We start from the raw sequence: 12640 nt of genomic DNA, 5'->3' as shown, positions 1-12640 counted from the left end.
TCTCTTGAAATAAAAACGATTCAGAATGTCAACAAACAAGTTGGCCACAGATAAAACACAGATGACACGCGATTTTGGAATTATTCGAACACAGTGTTGCTAGCCCGCGATTTTTCAAATTTGCCGCCTTTTTCTACTGACAAGATTTGCTTGACGCAGTATATCTTATGCATACTTCTAGTTAATTAAAGCCAATTTCCTTTGGTATTTCGTTTCTATGTATCATGTAGGCGCGAAGGGATATCGTCTCATAGAAAATTTGAATTTCGCGCCTTTTTCTACTGACATGATTTGCTTGACCATCTATATTACTTTACATTTATAATAATTATATAGTTTGTCAAAGGACTGTCTTATTTCAAACATAGACAGAGAGAATCATACTATCTTTGTCTTACACTAGTACTAGCACCCAAAAGAAAAGGATGAGTATAATTTTTTTTGTTCTTATTTACTGACAATTTGGTTTGACCAACTATATCTATAATTTGTTATTATAATAAATAATAAATAAAAATTAAGTTTATTTTTTAATTTTGGTACTACGTTGCGTTTTATTTTTAATATGCATACATGCTACATGCAAAAAAAATCTTTCGGCCATTTATTTTAGCAAAATTTTTGAATCAATAATAACACCAGTGGCCTATTTTATAAAGTTACAAGTTACAATTTACAAGCGGAAGTCTCTTTCTAACCTTATGTGTTAGAACGAGATTTCCGCTTGTAAATTGTAACTTGTAGCTTTATAAATAGGCCACACATAGGCCACAGGAATTACCAATTTTAAGAAACCACAATTATTTTATTAAACGTTGTCAAGCCATCGAAATATTTGTGATAATGATTGATATAAATTCCGTCGTTCCGTTTCAAGATGGTTTCAAGTATTTTTTTTTTCCATCAGGACAGGCTAAAGCTCTAAGCTATACTGCCTAGTCATAAGTAATTTTTTTGTCTTTTCAGTAAGTTCAATCCGGTTTCAAGTATATTTTCTGCTGTGGTTTTCTGTCAATGTGTCATTGATGTGTCAAATCTGTCAAACACAGTGTTGTGTTGTACTCGTACTCGTATTGTGTATTCTCTGCCAAAAGTAATTTTATATTGTTTTCTGTTTTAAATGATAAATAATGAGTGATTTATGGAACAAAAGCTACATATGTCGCTGTTGCCAAGCTGAAGATGGCTTCAGAAGCCTCGGCGAGCGGTATGTTCACGAAGGAACGGAAGAAATATACGCAGATATGTTACGGGATTGTTTGAATATTATTGTAAGTATACTAATAATACAACCGGTCCTCAAAATCAATGCTCATATGGACCTAGACTCTTTAAAACATGTTGCGTAAGGGAAAATAACCTCATGTGGTCAGTCATGAAGAATAGAGGAAGAAAAAGATAGGCTTGTGCCTGCTCGTTCACTACGGAGAGCGCTCCGCTCTCGGTCAATCGGTCAAACGAACTAGTTCGGTCTTTTAGTTCCTTTAGTTCAGTTCGGTTGTTGAGAGCCGGGAATGAATAGGAATCTGTTTTACACTCGATTTTTTTTCCAATGGTAACTGAATATAATTAATTCAAGTTGTACGATATGATATGTCTAAAACATATGACATATAACATATAACACAATAAAAAAATTAAAATATATAGAGAAAATTTCAGGCTTCAAAAAGGTTCAGGCTAGCCATAAGCGATATCTATGTATGCTTAATACATTGTTTATATTAATTTAATTTGGTTTGGATTTATGTATGTACGTAAATTTGAATTATGTACCTTTTTAGGTACATAATAGCTGTTAGGTACATAGTCTGCTAATTCACTAAAATTCCTGACATTTTCGTATTCCGGCCGCATTCCTGACAAACGGCCAAAAATTCCTGACATCTGGTAACCCTAGACACAAGCCTAGAAGAAGACTCCACCAACAAGAGCCAGGCTCTTAAATTATGATGATGGTGACCCTCATATCTATCTATGTATTAAACCCTTTTCTTCTGAGTTAGAGTATCTCTCTAAGCTCAGTGTGCCGCTTGGCAAAGGCCTCCTCTAGCTCTTTCCATTGGGGTCTGTCATGGGCCACTCTTCTCCAGTTCGTGCCCGCTGTGAGTTTGAGTTCATCTCTTGTTCGAGATCTCCTCTGGCTCCGTGTGCAACCTGTTAGGTTAACCAATCTGTTACGATCTTGCTCCATTTTCCCTGCCTGTCTCTCAACATGTGGCCAGTCCATCTTCACTTCTGTTGGACCCTCATATAATATTCTTTTCCAGATGAAACCTCCAACTTTATCCCAGTCATCATACAGCATCTGTGAAGGCTGCGTATGTAGGCTGCGGGATGCAACCGTCTTTAAAAGGCAGGTTCTTGCTTGTGAGAACTCGCTGTTGGAATACAGTAATCAGGTTAATGGTATGTAGTGTTTATATTACACATTTTTGACATTCGAAATTGTGAACCCCAAAGTCAACCAGTATACAAGTGTTATGTGTTATGTAATGGAAATGATGAATAGAAAAAGAATCCATACAATTATTGACTTTACTATAGAGATGCAACAGATAGTTGTTTGGCCGGATACCGGACACCGGATGTTCGGCTCGATGGTCACGACCGAATATTCATCGACGGAACTATACCTACATTTCAGAATATCAGTTGCACATTGTGCCGGTTTTTGACCTGTTTCGTAATTAACGTTCGCGCGGATTCATTTCTAGATTAGAAAACTTCGTAATGAGTGCGCATGGAAGTGGAATGTTTAATTTGTTTTAAAACACTAAACGCGTACGATTATGACCGTGACTGTTTCTTAAATCCAATTCGTTTACTCCGAAATCAAGGAAAGCTACTATCCGGTATTAGGTCCGGTATCTGGCCGGATATTAAAATAGGGCCGGATAGACCGGATACCGGATAGTAATTGAATATCCGGTGTATCTCTACTTTACTACTATTTTCTGTCAATTTGTTATTTTCCTTCTAGCTGGATATTGGCATTTGTTTTATTAACTTTTAATCTAACAAAACAGAAATCGAAGTAGGAACATAATGTTATTTGACCAGTGCTGGACACTATGAATAGTTGGATTAGTTGGTTATCTTCAATATCTTAAATCCAAGTAAAAGAGATGTCAAATGGGCTGTCAACTATTGGAATTAAGCTGTCAAACACAATGGTTGTTCTTGTCTACGTGACATCGTGATAAAACGGGGTTCGTCACTTTCTATCCAGCGGTGTTAAAAAATGACAGTTATTTTATTACTTATTATTAGGCCTGCAGGATAAATATCCTGCTATAATAATAAGCTAAATAGCTTACATTGCGATAAAAGTTTAATATTTGTCCTATTATAGGTACTCATTTAATAAATATTTTATTTTCAGACGAAACAAATGCAGATGCTGAAATAAAGTCTGAAGATGGTAGCTGCTCCAATGGTAAATATTTGTTTAGTTAATTTTATTGTGTTTAGTATTGTTCTTAAAAAATTGTATTTTTTCAGGTTACCGAGAGGAGTTGATGCATAGACCAAATTATGATGGCAAGGATGAAAAGAATCTCACCTATGATGGTATTGATGGTATGCATTCTTCCCCTAACATTTAAAATTAAATTAAATAATCATTTAATTCAGGCAAGACCCATATAAGTGTTAGTAACAGGACTTAAATACTAATGTTAGAGTACAATTTTCATTAAAATCTACCATGCAAGACATTATACTTACTTAGAGCTAAAATAATAAAATACCGGGTGAGCCATACACTTTGATGTTATAAAACAAATTAACCTCCTAAGTCCCTGCCTGCAATTTTTTGTACCTATTCTAAAATCTATTTTAAACTTTTATTGTGTAACTAAGGGTTCCAATTTCAAAAACAAAACAATTGCTTCTGGGTCTCAGGAGGTTAAGATCATGTAGAGATAGCTTGGTCTGGCACTACTATGGGAACTAGGCAACAATCTACATTCCGAACCCTGATTCGTCCTGAAATCGAACCCGGGACTTCCTGTTTCGTAGGCAGAGTCACAATCCACTAGTTTAGAAATCCGTTTTGTTCATATGTAAAGCATGCGTTTATGAGTGTCAAATGCGCTCCGACCCTTTAAAAACCTGTACAGTCAGCAGCAATAATTGTTAAGCGGTCGACGTGTTAAATTTATTCTTAAGAGAATAAGAGCAAGGTAATTTAGAACACCTCGCCTGATTAGCAACTTGTGCTGCTGACTGTACACTCCTTATTTACAGGGAACAGACCCACCTCGATCGATATGGAAGACATTGATGATCAGCCGCTGGCTAGTCTTCGCTCGTGCCGTCAAAAAAGTGATGACGTCACACCACAAGGTATGTATGTCAAGATTATTGAATGAATGAATGAATATTTTTATTACGTGTAACATATGGACACATTTTTATTAGTAGAGGTTACAAACTAAGGGGTTAGTAGATACAGGAAAATTTAAAACAAAACAACACTGATGGGGGAATGCAATCCCTCGCAGTGCAGCAAGTAGGGACAGTCAACCCTATCCGCTATCATGCGAAGGATGCTGTTGGGACTGCTGTTATTACTATGTTAAATATGTAATATCTGGGAGACCGAGTTTTGCTCGAAAAACACATAAAAACTCAAAAATGCGCATTTCCCCAGAGATAAGACCTAGCTAGATCGATTTTTCGCCCCCGAAAACCCCCATATAGCAAATTTCATTGAAATCGTTAGAGCCGTTTCCGAGATCCCCGAAATACATATGTTAATTAAGAATTGCTCGTTTAAAGGTATAAGATTTTGCCCAAAATAATGGTATACCCATTTCTTTATTATATTAGGAACTATTAATTGACATAATATATCAAGGATGACTAAAAGTTAATTTATTAGGTAGAAGGTTGCCCACTTTACATAATTTGCTAAAAAATTTGTGTATTTGGTTACAACTAACCAAACAACCCTTTGTTTAAAACACTCACATTAAAGAGATAGATAGGATCAAACAACAATTAACGGTAGTTAGATTTGGCAGACATTTGTTTTTTTTTCGTGTTCTTTTTATAAGTTGAATAGGGTGCGTAATAAACCAGTTATCTTCTTTTTCCAGTAGCCAGAACTTCCAAAGACCAGAAAACCAAGAAATTCTCATGTGAAATATGTCAAAAGAAATTCACCTACAATGGTTTCTTAGAGGTACACATGAGACAACACACAGGGGAGAAAACAGTGCAATGTAGATTATGTGACAGTAAATATACTAATAACAAGGAATTGAATAGACATATAAGCGCAAACCATTCCGATGGAGATAAATTCCCATGTACACAATGTTCTGAGAGTTTTGATAAAGCGAGACTGTTGAAAAAGCATTTAACAATACATTTCGAGGAAAAGTTTTCATGTAGCTACTGTGATAAGGAGTTTCAAAGGAAAAAAGGATTAAAGGAGCATCTAAAAACTCACACAGGTGAGAAAAAATACAGTTGTGAAGAATGTGGTAAATCTTTTGGACATAATCAAACGTTAAAATCTCATATCTTAACGCACACTGGTGAAAAGCCTTATGTGTGTGATGTGTGCGGACGGAGATTCCCTCAAAGAACTCATTTAAAAAGACATATATTTATTATACACACCGGGGTCAAACCTTATAGCTGTAATATATGTAAAAAACAGTTTTCCAGTAAAAGTTATTTATCTATACATGAAAGACAGCATACTGGAGAACGGCCGTATAGTTGTGAGGAATGTAATAAGACTTTCACAGCTTACACGACTTTAAAAGTCCATATGAGAGTACACACTGGGGACAAACCTTATTCGTGTAGTTTCTGTAACCGCCAATTCGCGCAAATGGCAAGTTTTAAACTCCATGAAAGAACTCATACTGGTGAGCGACCGTTTGCTTGTAAAATTTGTAAAAAACCGTTTTCTGATAACGGCTATTTAAAGATACATATGAGGGTTCACACTGGTGAAAAACCCTATAATTGCGACATATGCAAACGCTCTTTCAGAGAAACTGGACAACTGAAGCGCCATCTAAGAGTTCACAGTGGAATAAAACCTTATACCTGCAAAATATGTAACAAACAAATTGGTAACTTATCTAAACACATGCGTATACATTCCGAGGCTAGGTATAATTGTAATGTATGTAATAAACAGTTTTCTGTTAGCAATTTGAAGTTGCATATGAGGATTCATAGTGATAAGCCGTTTGCGTGTGATTTATGTAGCACTCAGTTTGCGCAAAGTAGCGGGTTAAAGAGACATAGATGTACACAAGGAGATAAAGTTGAGTGATTGAAAAATAACTCTTTTTAACCCCAAGTGCAAAAAGAGGGTTGTTACCGCTATCTGTGGCCCATAGCCCTTAAACGGGTAAACCAATTTTAATGCGGTTTTGTTTTTATTTAAAAACAAGTTTTCTAGTGCTGCGTTCTTTGATATATTTTATCAAAATCGGTTAATTCGTTTCAATGAGTTGGGGTTTTTCATGTTCTTTTGCATAGCAAATTATTACATACATTATAATCAATTACAAATTGTAGCCTATTTCCAGAGTTATAATGTGAATGTCAGGGTAATTATAATACTTAAGTATAAGTACTTAATTTATTTTTATAACTAGATAAGTATCAGTTTATTTATTATTTTATAATTTAATTTAAACTGTTGTGAGTAGACGTGCGCGCCGGTAGAAAAAAATCGGGCGGCGGCGCGCCACGAAAAAATCCACGGCGGCGGCGTAACGCCGGCGGCGTGGGATTTTCAACTTTTCAATATACGTATAATGAAAAACCAAGTTTAACTCAAAATCAACAAGGGAAAAAATCTCAAAAAAAACTGTGTTACATCGTTTTTTTGGTATATAAAAAAATCTAATTATAATGTTGAAAAAAAACATATGTCAAGTATGTTGGACGTTGCTATGATCGGTGTAAATAAAAAGATACGCCGCGTAATGAAAAGACGTCCAGTATTACACAGTACAGTATTTGGAGTGTTGTGAGACATACTAACATTGAATAATTTTACGGTTGTACGGTTTTAACATGTCGCGCGAGTGACTATAAACCGTAAAATTATTCAATTTATAATTTGTGGCGCAATGTGCCCTAAAATAAATATTTATATTTATAAGCCGTTGTTTTATTTTCACAATGTTTAATGTATAATATTATAGATTAATATAAATATTGGGGACATCTTACACAGATCAACCTAGCCCCAAACTAAGCAAAGCTTGTATTATGGGTGCTAGGCGACGATATACATACTTATATAGATAAATACATACTTATATACATAGAGAACACCCATGACTCAGGAACAAATATTTGGGTTCATCACACAAATAAATGCCCTTACCGGGATTCGAACCCAGGACCAATATTAGTGAATAATCGTAATGTTTTTATATTCATTCTTTTCTATATAGCGTATTTGGTAAAGCGATCGTAATTCGTAGCTCAGAGGACCTAACGATGATGACAATCGTACAGTCGACGTCGGAGATACCTTACTCCTTTGTAATAAGGCGAAAAACCATCGCGAGACACTTGCAAGGTGTCAAAGGGCAATGGAGCGTAGTATGTTAGGGATCAAACTATCAGATAAAATCAGAAGCTCAGAAATAAGAAAGAAAACAAAGATTACCGACATACGCTCGCATTGACCATCTAAAGTGGGGATGGACAGGCCACATGCTATGCCCAATAGAAAAATGGAGCAAACAGGTTACTCTATGGTACCCTAGAAGCTGTACTAGAAAGCAAGCACATCCAATCACAAGATGGAAAGATGACATCCGTCTGACTCTGGGGCCATACTGGATGAGGGTTGCTGCAGACAGAGCCCAATGGAGACAGTTGGAGGAGGCCTATGCATTGCGGCACACCGAACTGAGGGATATATTATATATAAAAAAAAAAATCAAGTGTAATTTATATCGTTCGGAATAAATGGCTTTATTATAATAAGGCGAAAAATGTAAACATATATTTGACGTCGACTGTACATATCGACAACGCCAAACGAATAGAAATAAAACAGGCCAAGTGCGAGTCGGACTCGCGCACGAAGGCTTCCGTACCATTACGCAAAAAACGGCAAAAAAATCACGTTTGTTGTATGGGAGCCCCACTTAAATATTTCTTTTATTCTGTTTTTAGTATTTGTTGTAATAGTGGCAACAGAAATACATCATCTGTGAAAATTTCAACTGTCTAGCTATCAAGGTTCATGAGATACAGCCTGGTGACAGACAGACGGACAGAGGAGTCTTAGTAATAGGCTCCCGTTTTTACCCTTCGGGTACGGAACCCTATAAATATGACTGAAGAGACAGGTTAAACAAAATACATGTTGAAATAACAATTCTTTAATATACAATTATACAGATTTATAGAACAATGAGTAATTTCAACGTATACAGTATATTCACTTAGAGATTAGAGATTCTTTAAGTTAACTAGTTTTAAAAGACCCTATCTATACTCGCCGGCACTCAGTAACCGTATGATTCGGTCAAATTGTATTTTGAAAAACAAATTATAACCAGCATTTGATGAATGTAGTATGATACCTTTGGGTATGGTTCTTTACGCACACTAGTGTCCTATCCCCTCCCCCTGCCTGTTTAAAATTTATTAAGGATTATTTCTTACCTTGACACTTTATTCCTAACTCTAATACATTTCGCAAAAATTAAAAAAAACCGTCACCCGGGACATATTTCATGCTAAAAGGGGGTTGCGTCAGGGGGAGGGCATGGGACAGTAGTGTGCGTAAAGCACCATACCCAAAGGTATCGTACTACATTCATTGAATGCTGGCTATAATTTGTTTGCCTTCCCCATACATGAGAACACAACTTGACCGAATCATTATAGAGGGATCACACACAGCCTCGCAAAATATTATTCCATTAGTTCATTTTGAATCTTATTGCACTTTCCATAGGAGTTGTAATTCAATAACCGTTTAAAGTGACTGAACCATTTTTATACAGGCACGTGCGGTTTTACTTGACAATAGACAAAGGATTACCCGTTCGGGGCCAGCTACAAATCGAACGACTATACCAAACTATTATTAATAATGTTTTGTTCTTCATAATGATTACAGTTTGTCTGAATTATGTAATTATCAGTAGATAGGGTTTTTGAAATCCCGCTGTTTTCTACATGGTACTACACTCATCATCATACCCGGTTTGACGGGTGAAATTTGGTTTAATGAACGTTTTTGCCCGGAAAAACCGGGCTCCAGTTAACATTTGGTCTTTTAGACTGTGCAAATTTGTCGCTGCTGATAAGTACGTTGGGATAAGATGGAACACGATTTTTTAAAAAGTACTTATGTGATTTTATTCGTATATTCAAATAATACTAAAAGGTTCATTTACTCCCCAAGTATCCTAATTCCTAATCTACTATGACGTGATTACGAAAATTGCTATTTATCTCCTTTACTTACACTGCATACCATCCATTATTTTGAGGTTATGTCGAATGACTGCTACCTACTTATAAAATACTAATATCACATAAAATTGGACTGACAGCAACAGTACTTTCAACACAACTATTACTAGACAGTATAGTTATAATACAATAAGATGTGTAACCCTTAAATGCATGTTTTTTTCTTTTAATCTGGTTTTTATTGCGTGATAAAAAATGATAACTCTCATCGCTATCAGTGTGATAGAAATCAAATAGGTAATGTTTAATTTTTTAATAAATTTACGCTCAGTATGTAATGTGAATGTGTTAGGTATACAGTATGTAACTGAAGGAAAAGCAATTACTCAAACCCGTTAATGTTTAGGTCATACTGAGCAACTTTTACTATGGGACCAACCCCGAAAACGCGGAAAAAAAGAATTGGATGTTTCATACATTTTGCTGGTCTAATGTTGAAATTTCCTATAGGAGAGTCTATTTTTTTTCGCGATTTCGCGGTTGGTCCTATTGTAAAAGTTGCTTAGTATAACCTAAACAAGGGTTTGAGTAATTGCTTTTCGTTCAGTTAGATACTGTATAATTGTGGTCTTAATCACAAACCTACATAAAATACAATTTACTTTTTAATTAATATTTATTATATAAAAACTGGAATTAATAAATATAAAATCGCTGCTGTTAAAATAATATTTAAAACCAATTTGATCATTTATTTTCCAATTTTTTTTCCCACATATTCACACGATGTCGATTTAAGGGTTAAGAAAAAAATACCTTAACCCTTTCTATGTCACGCCTATCGTGCTCAGCGCGTCATTGTGAACCTTATTGGAATACACGAAGGTTGATATCGTCGGCTGACAAACAAAAGTCACTAAGTACTATCGAAAAATTAAAGTAACAATGCACTTTATTACACTTGTAACTAGGGTTGCCAAATTTTTTTTTTGGGGGAATATAGTACTTTCCAGAATAAAGCATCAAAAATATAGTACATTTCAAAAAAATATAGTACTTTTACATAAAATTCTAAACATGAGTGTAATATACGTTTAATCGGAAATATAGTATTTTAGCGTACTATATATTTTTCCAAAAGTATATAGTACAGAGAGCCAAAATATAGTACAATACTATATAATATAGTACGGTTGGCAACCCTACTTGTAACACGGTTTATTGTCCAATAATTTCAATGGTGTTAGTTTGGTGTTAGTAAGTGACTTTTGCTTGTCACCCGACGATATTGGGCTGTAGCAGCGCGCGTCAATTGACTTCTTTGGCGGTCAAAAGGTTAAGAACCATATCCTTACTAAAATACGGCACGAGTCTAGATTCGAATCCAGCCGTGGTCATAAACATCCTCACACATTTTGACTTCAATACAATAACAAGGTGAAAAGGTGTTTAAATTTATGACTGTGAGTGTACGAAAGATGAGAATAATAAATAATTATGTCATTAGAGTTGTGGGCCCAAAATTATGTTGACAAAAATTTTAGTTTATTTAATTGCTTACTTTACAAAAATGTCATTAATAATTAAAACTATAATTATTTAACTGGAACAAAAATCTTTTAAATATGCTCCTTTGGCATTGATAAACAAACTCAATCATTTTTTTAAAGTACTTGCAGTAAAAAATCTTTGTCAACGTATTTTTTAGCCTATTTATTACAACTAATATGCATTGCATATATTTGCAGATATATAAAGGAGATTCTTTAAAATATAGATCAATTTGATTATCCTAACACCCTAAATACATTCTTGTTACGTTTATATCCTTAAGACTAGACTTTAAAACGTTTAACTCTTTGGACCCTTTTATTAAAAAGTTTAAAAAAGAATGTGTATTAAAAACTATGTCACTCTTACAATTATGACAAATATCTTACATGTATCACATGTAAATCATCAATTATTTTATTTAGGCTAATATAACGTGCCACAAAAATAGATATACATACCTACAGATTACAGAGAGCCATACATATTTTTAAATACATAGGTTGCATTGGGATAACTTAAGCTTGGTAATTTTGGAAATAGCAAAAAGCTATAAAACCAGCAATAGCATCACTAATATTACTGCAACGGTTACCAAGGCATCTCGCAATAGGGAGTATTACTGCAATGTTCTGCCGCCAGAGTGCAGCACTAATTTGTTTAGTAAACCATAGAGTAATTTAAACATAACCTTAAACAGTTTTATGACAAGTTTTCACTATGACATTGATTCATCAAGGCGGTTTGTTTACAGGTGGCTTACTGCGAAACGCGAAAATCTAAATTTCGTTATCTGCCTCTCTATCGATCGAATAGGCAAGAGTGATAGAGAGGCAGAAACCGAACTTTCGATTATCGTGTTTTACGGTAGGCCATGTAATTGGCCTTAGTGACGCCGTCTGCGCAGAGTTTTGCGTAATATTACCTATTGCTTAAAATTCATTTCATAGTATTTGCTTACTGTTTTTACTGTAGAAAAAGTGCTTCTAGTTTAATTGATATTTGCCATTTTTTCAATTATCCCGCTTTCGAGGCTACCCCAACGCACCTCATTGTTTTTTCTATAGAGATCTACAATTTCTTAAATAACTTACACAAATAGTTAACAGACACATGTGCTTCGTATATATTCGTAGTAAATAATTACATTTGACATATTATGTATGATTTATAAGAGTGCTGTTGAGATCATATATGATTATTTTAAAATTATACAGTAGGTTTTTTTTAATGAAAAACAATAGTTAAATCAATTAAGACTAAAACTAAAACACACTAAAACACTCAACAATGCGCGTTGTCAGAGATAAGACCTCGCTAGATAGATTTTTCGCCCCCGAAAACCCAACCGCACATCGAAGAGCTGGCGAAGCGCCTCGTGGAGGCGACGGGTGACGAGAGGGCTGGCTCCTGCCTCGCGCAACGCATTAGTATTGTCGTCCAGCGCGGCAATGCCGCCAGCCTTTGGCACCCTACCCCAAGGCACCGAGCTGGAGCCAGTTTTTTATTTATAATTTTAGTTTATATATTAAAAACGGGTCACTCACGTATTTTAAGTCGAAAAACGTTCGACATGTGATACGTGAGTGACCCGTTTTTAATATATTTAATATGTCTGTGTCTCACGGAAGTTTTGTTATTATAATTTTAGTTTATGTTG

At 35.1% G+C, this 12640-nt stretch overlaps 1 protein-coding gene across 1 annotated transcript; it reads left to right on the top strand.

Moving 5' to 3' along the window:
• Nucleotides 1-1074: 1074 nt before the first annotated feature.
• Nucleotides 1075-6580, top strand: LOC134803690 (gastrula zinc finger protein XlCGF57.1-like). The gene is made up of 6 exons (XM_063776482.1): nt 1075-1271; nt 2271-2409; nt 3386-3439; nt 3505-3573; nt 4252-4350; nt 5106-6580. The coding sequence occupies exons 1-6, from the start codon at nt 1131-1133 to the stop codon at nt 6302-6304; spliced, it is 1701 nt and encodes a 566-aa protein (XP_063632552.1). The 5' UTR covers nt 1075-1130; the 3' UTR covers nt 6305-6580.
• Nucleotides 6581-12640: the final 6060 nt, after the last annotated feature.

This window comes from Cydia splendana, chromosome 27 (assembly GCF_910591565.1).
Source record: "Cydia splendana chromosome 27, ilCydSple1.2, whole genome shotgun sequence".
In the NCBI taxonomy this organism is placed as follows: Eukaryota; Metazoa; Arthropoda; class Insecta; order Lepidoptera; family Tortricidae; genus Cydia; species Cydia splendana.
This window is presented reverse-complemented; position numbering and strand designations above follow the sequence as displayed.

Bases quoted from the DNA above. Each gene is read 5' to 3' on its own strand.
- LOC134803690 (XM_063776482.1), top strand. From the start codon at position 1,131: ATGAGTGATTTATGGAACAAAAGCTACATATGTCGCTGTTGCCAAGCT. The intron at 1,272-2,270 runs GTAAGTATACTA...ATTCTTTTCCAG, and splicing joins GGGATTGTTTGAATATTATT to ATGAAACCTCCAACTTTATC. The intron at 2,410-3,385 runs GTATGTAGTGTT...TTTTATTTTCAG, and splicing joins ATACAGTAATCAGGTTAATG to ACGAAACAAATGCAGATGCT.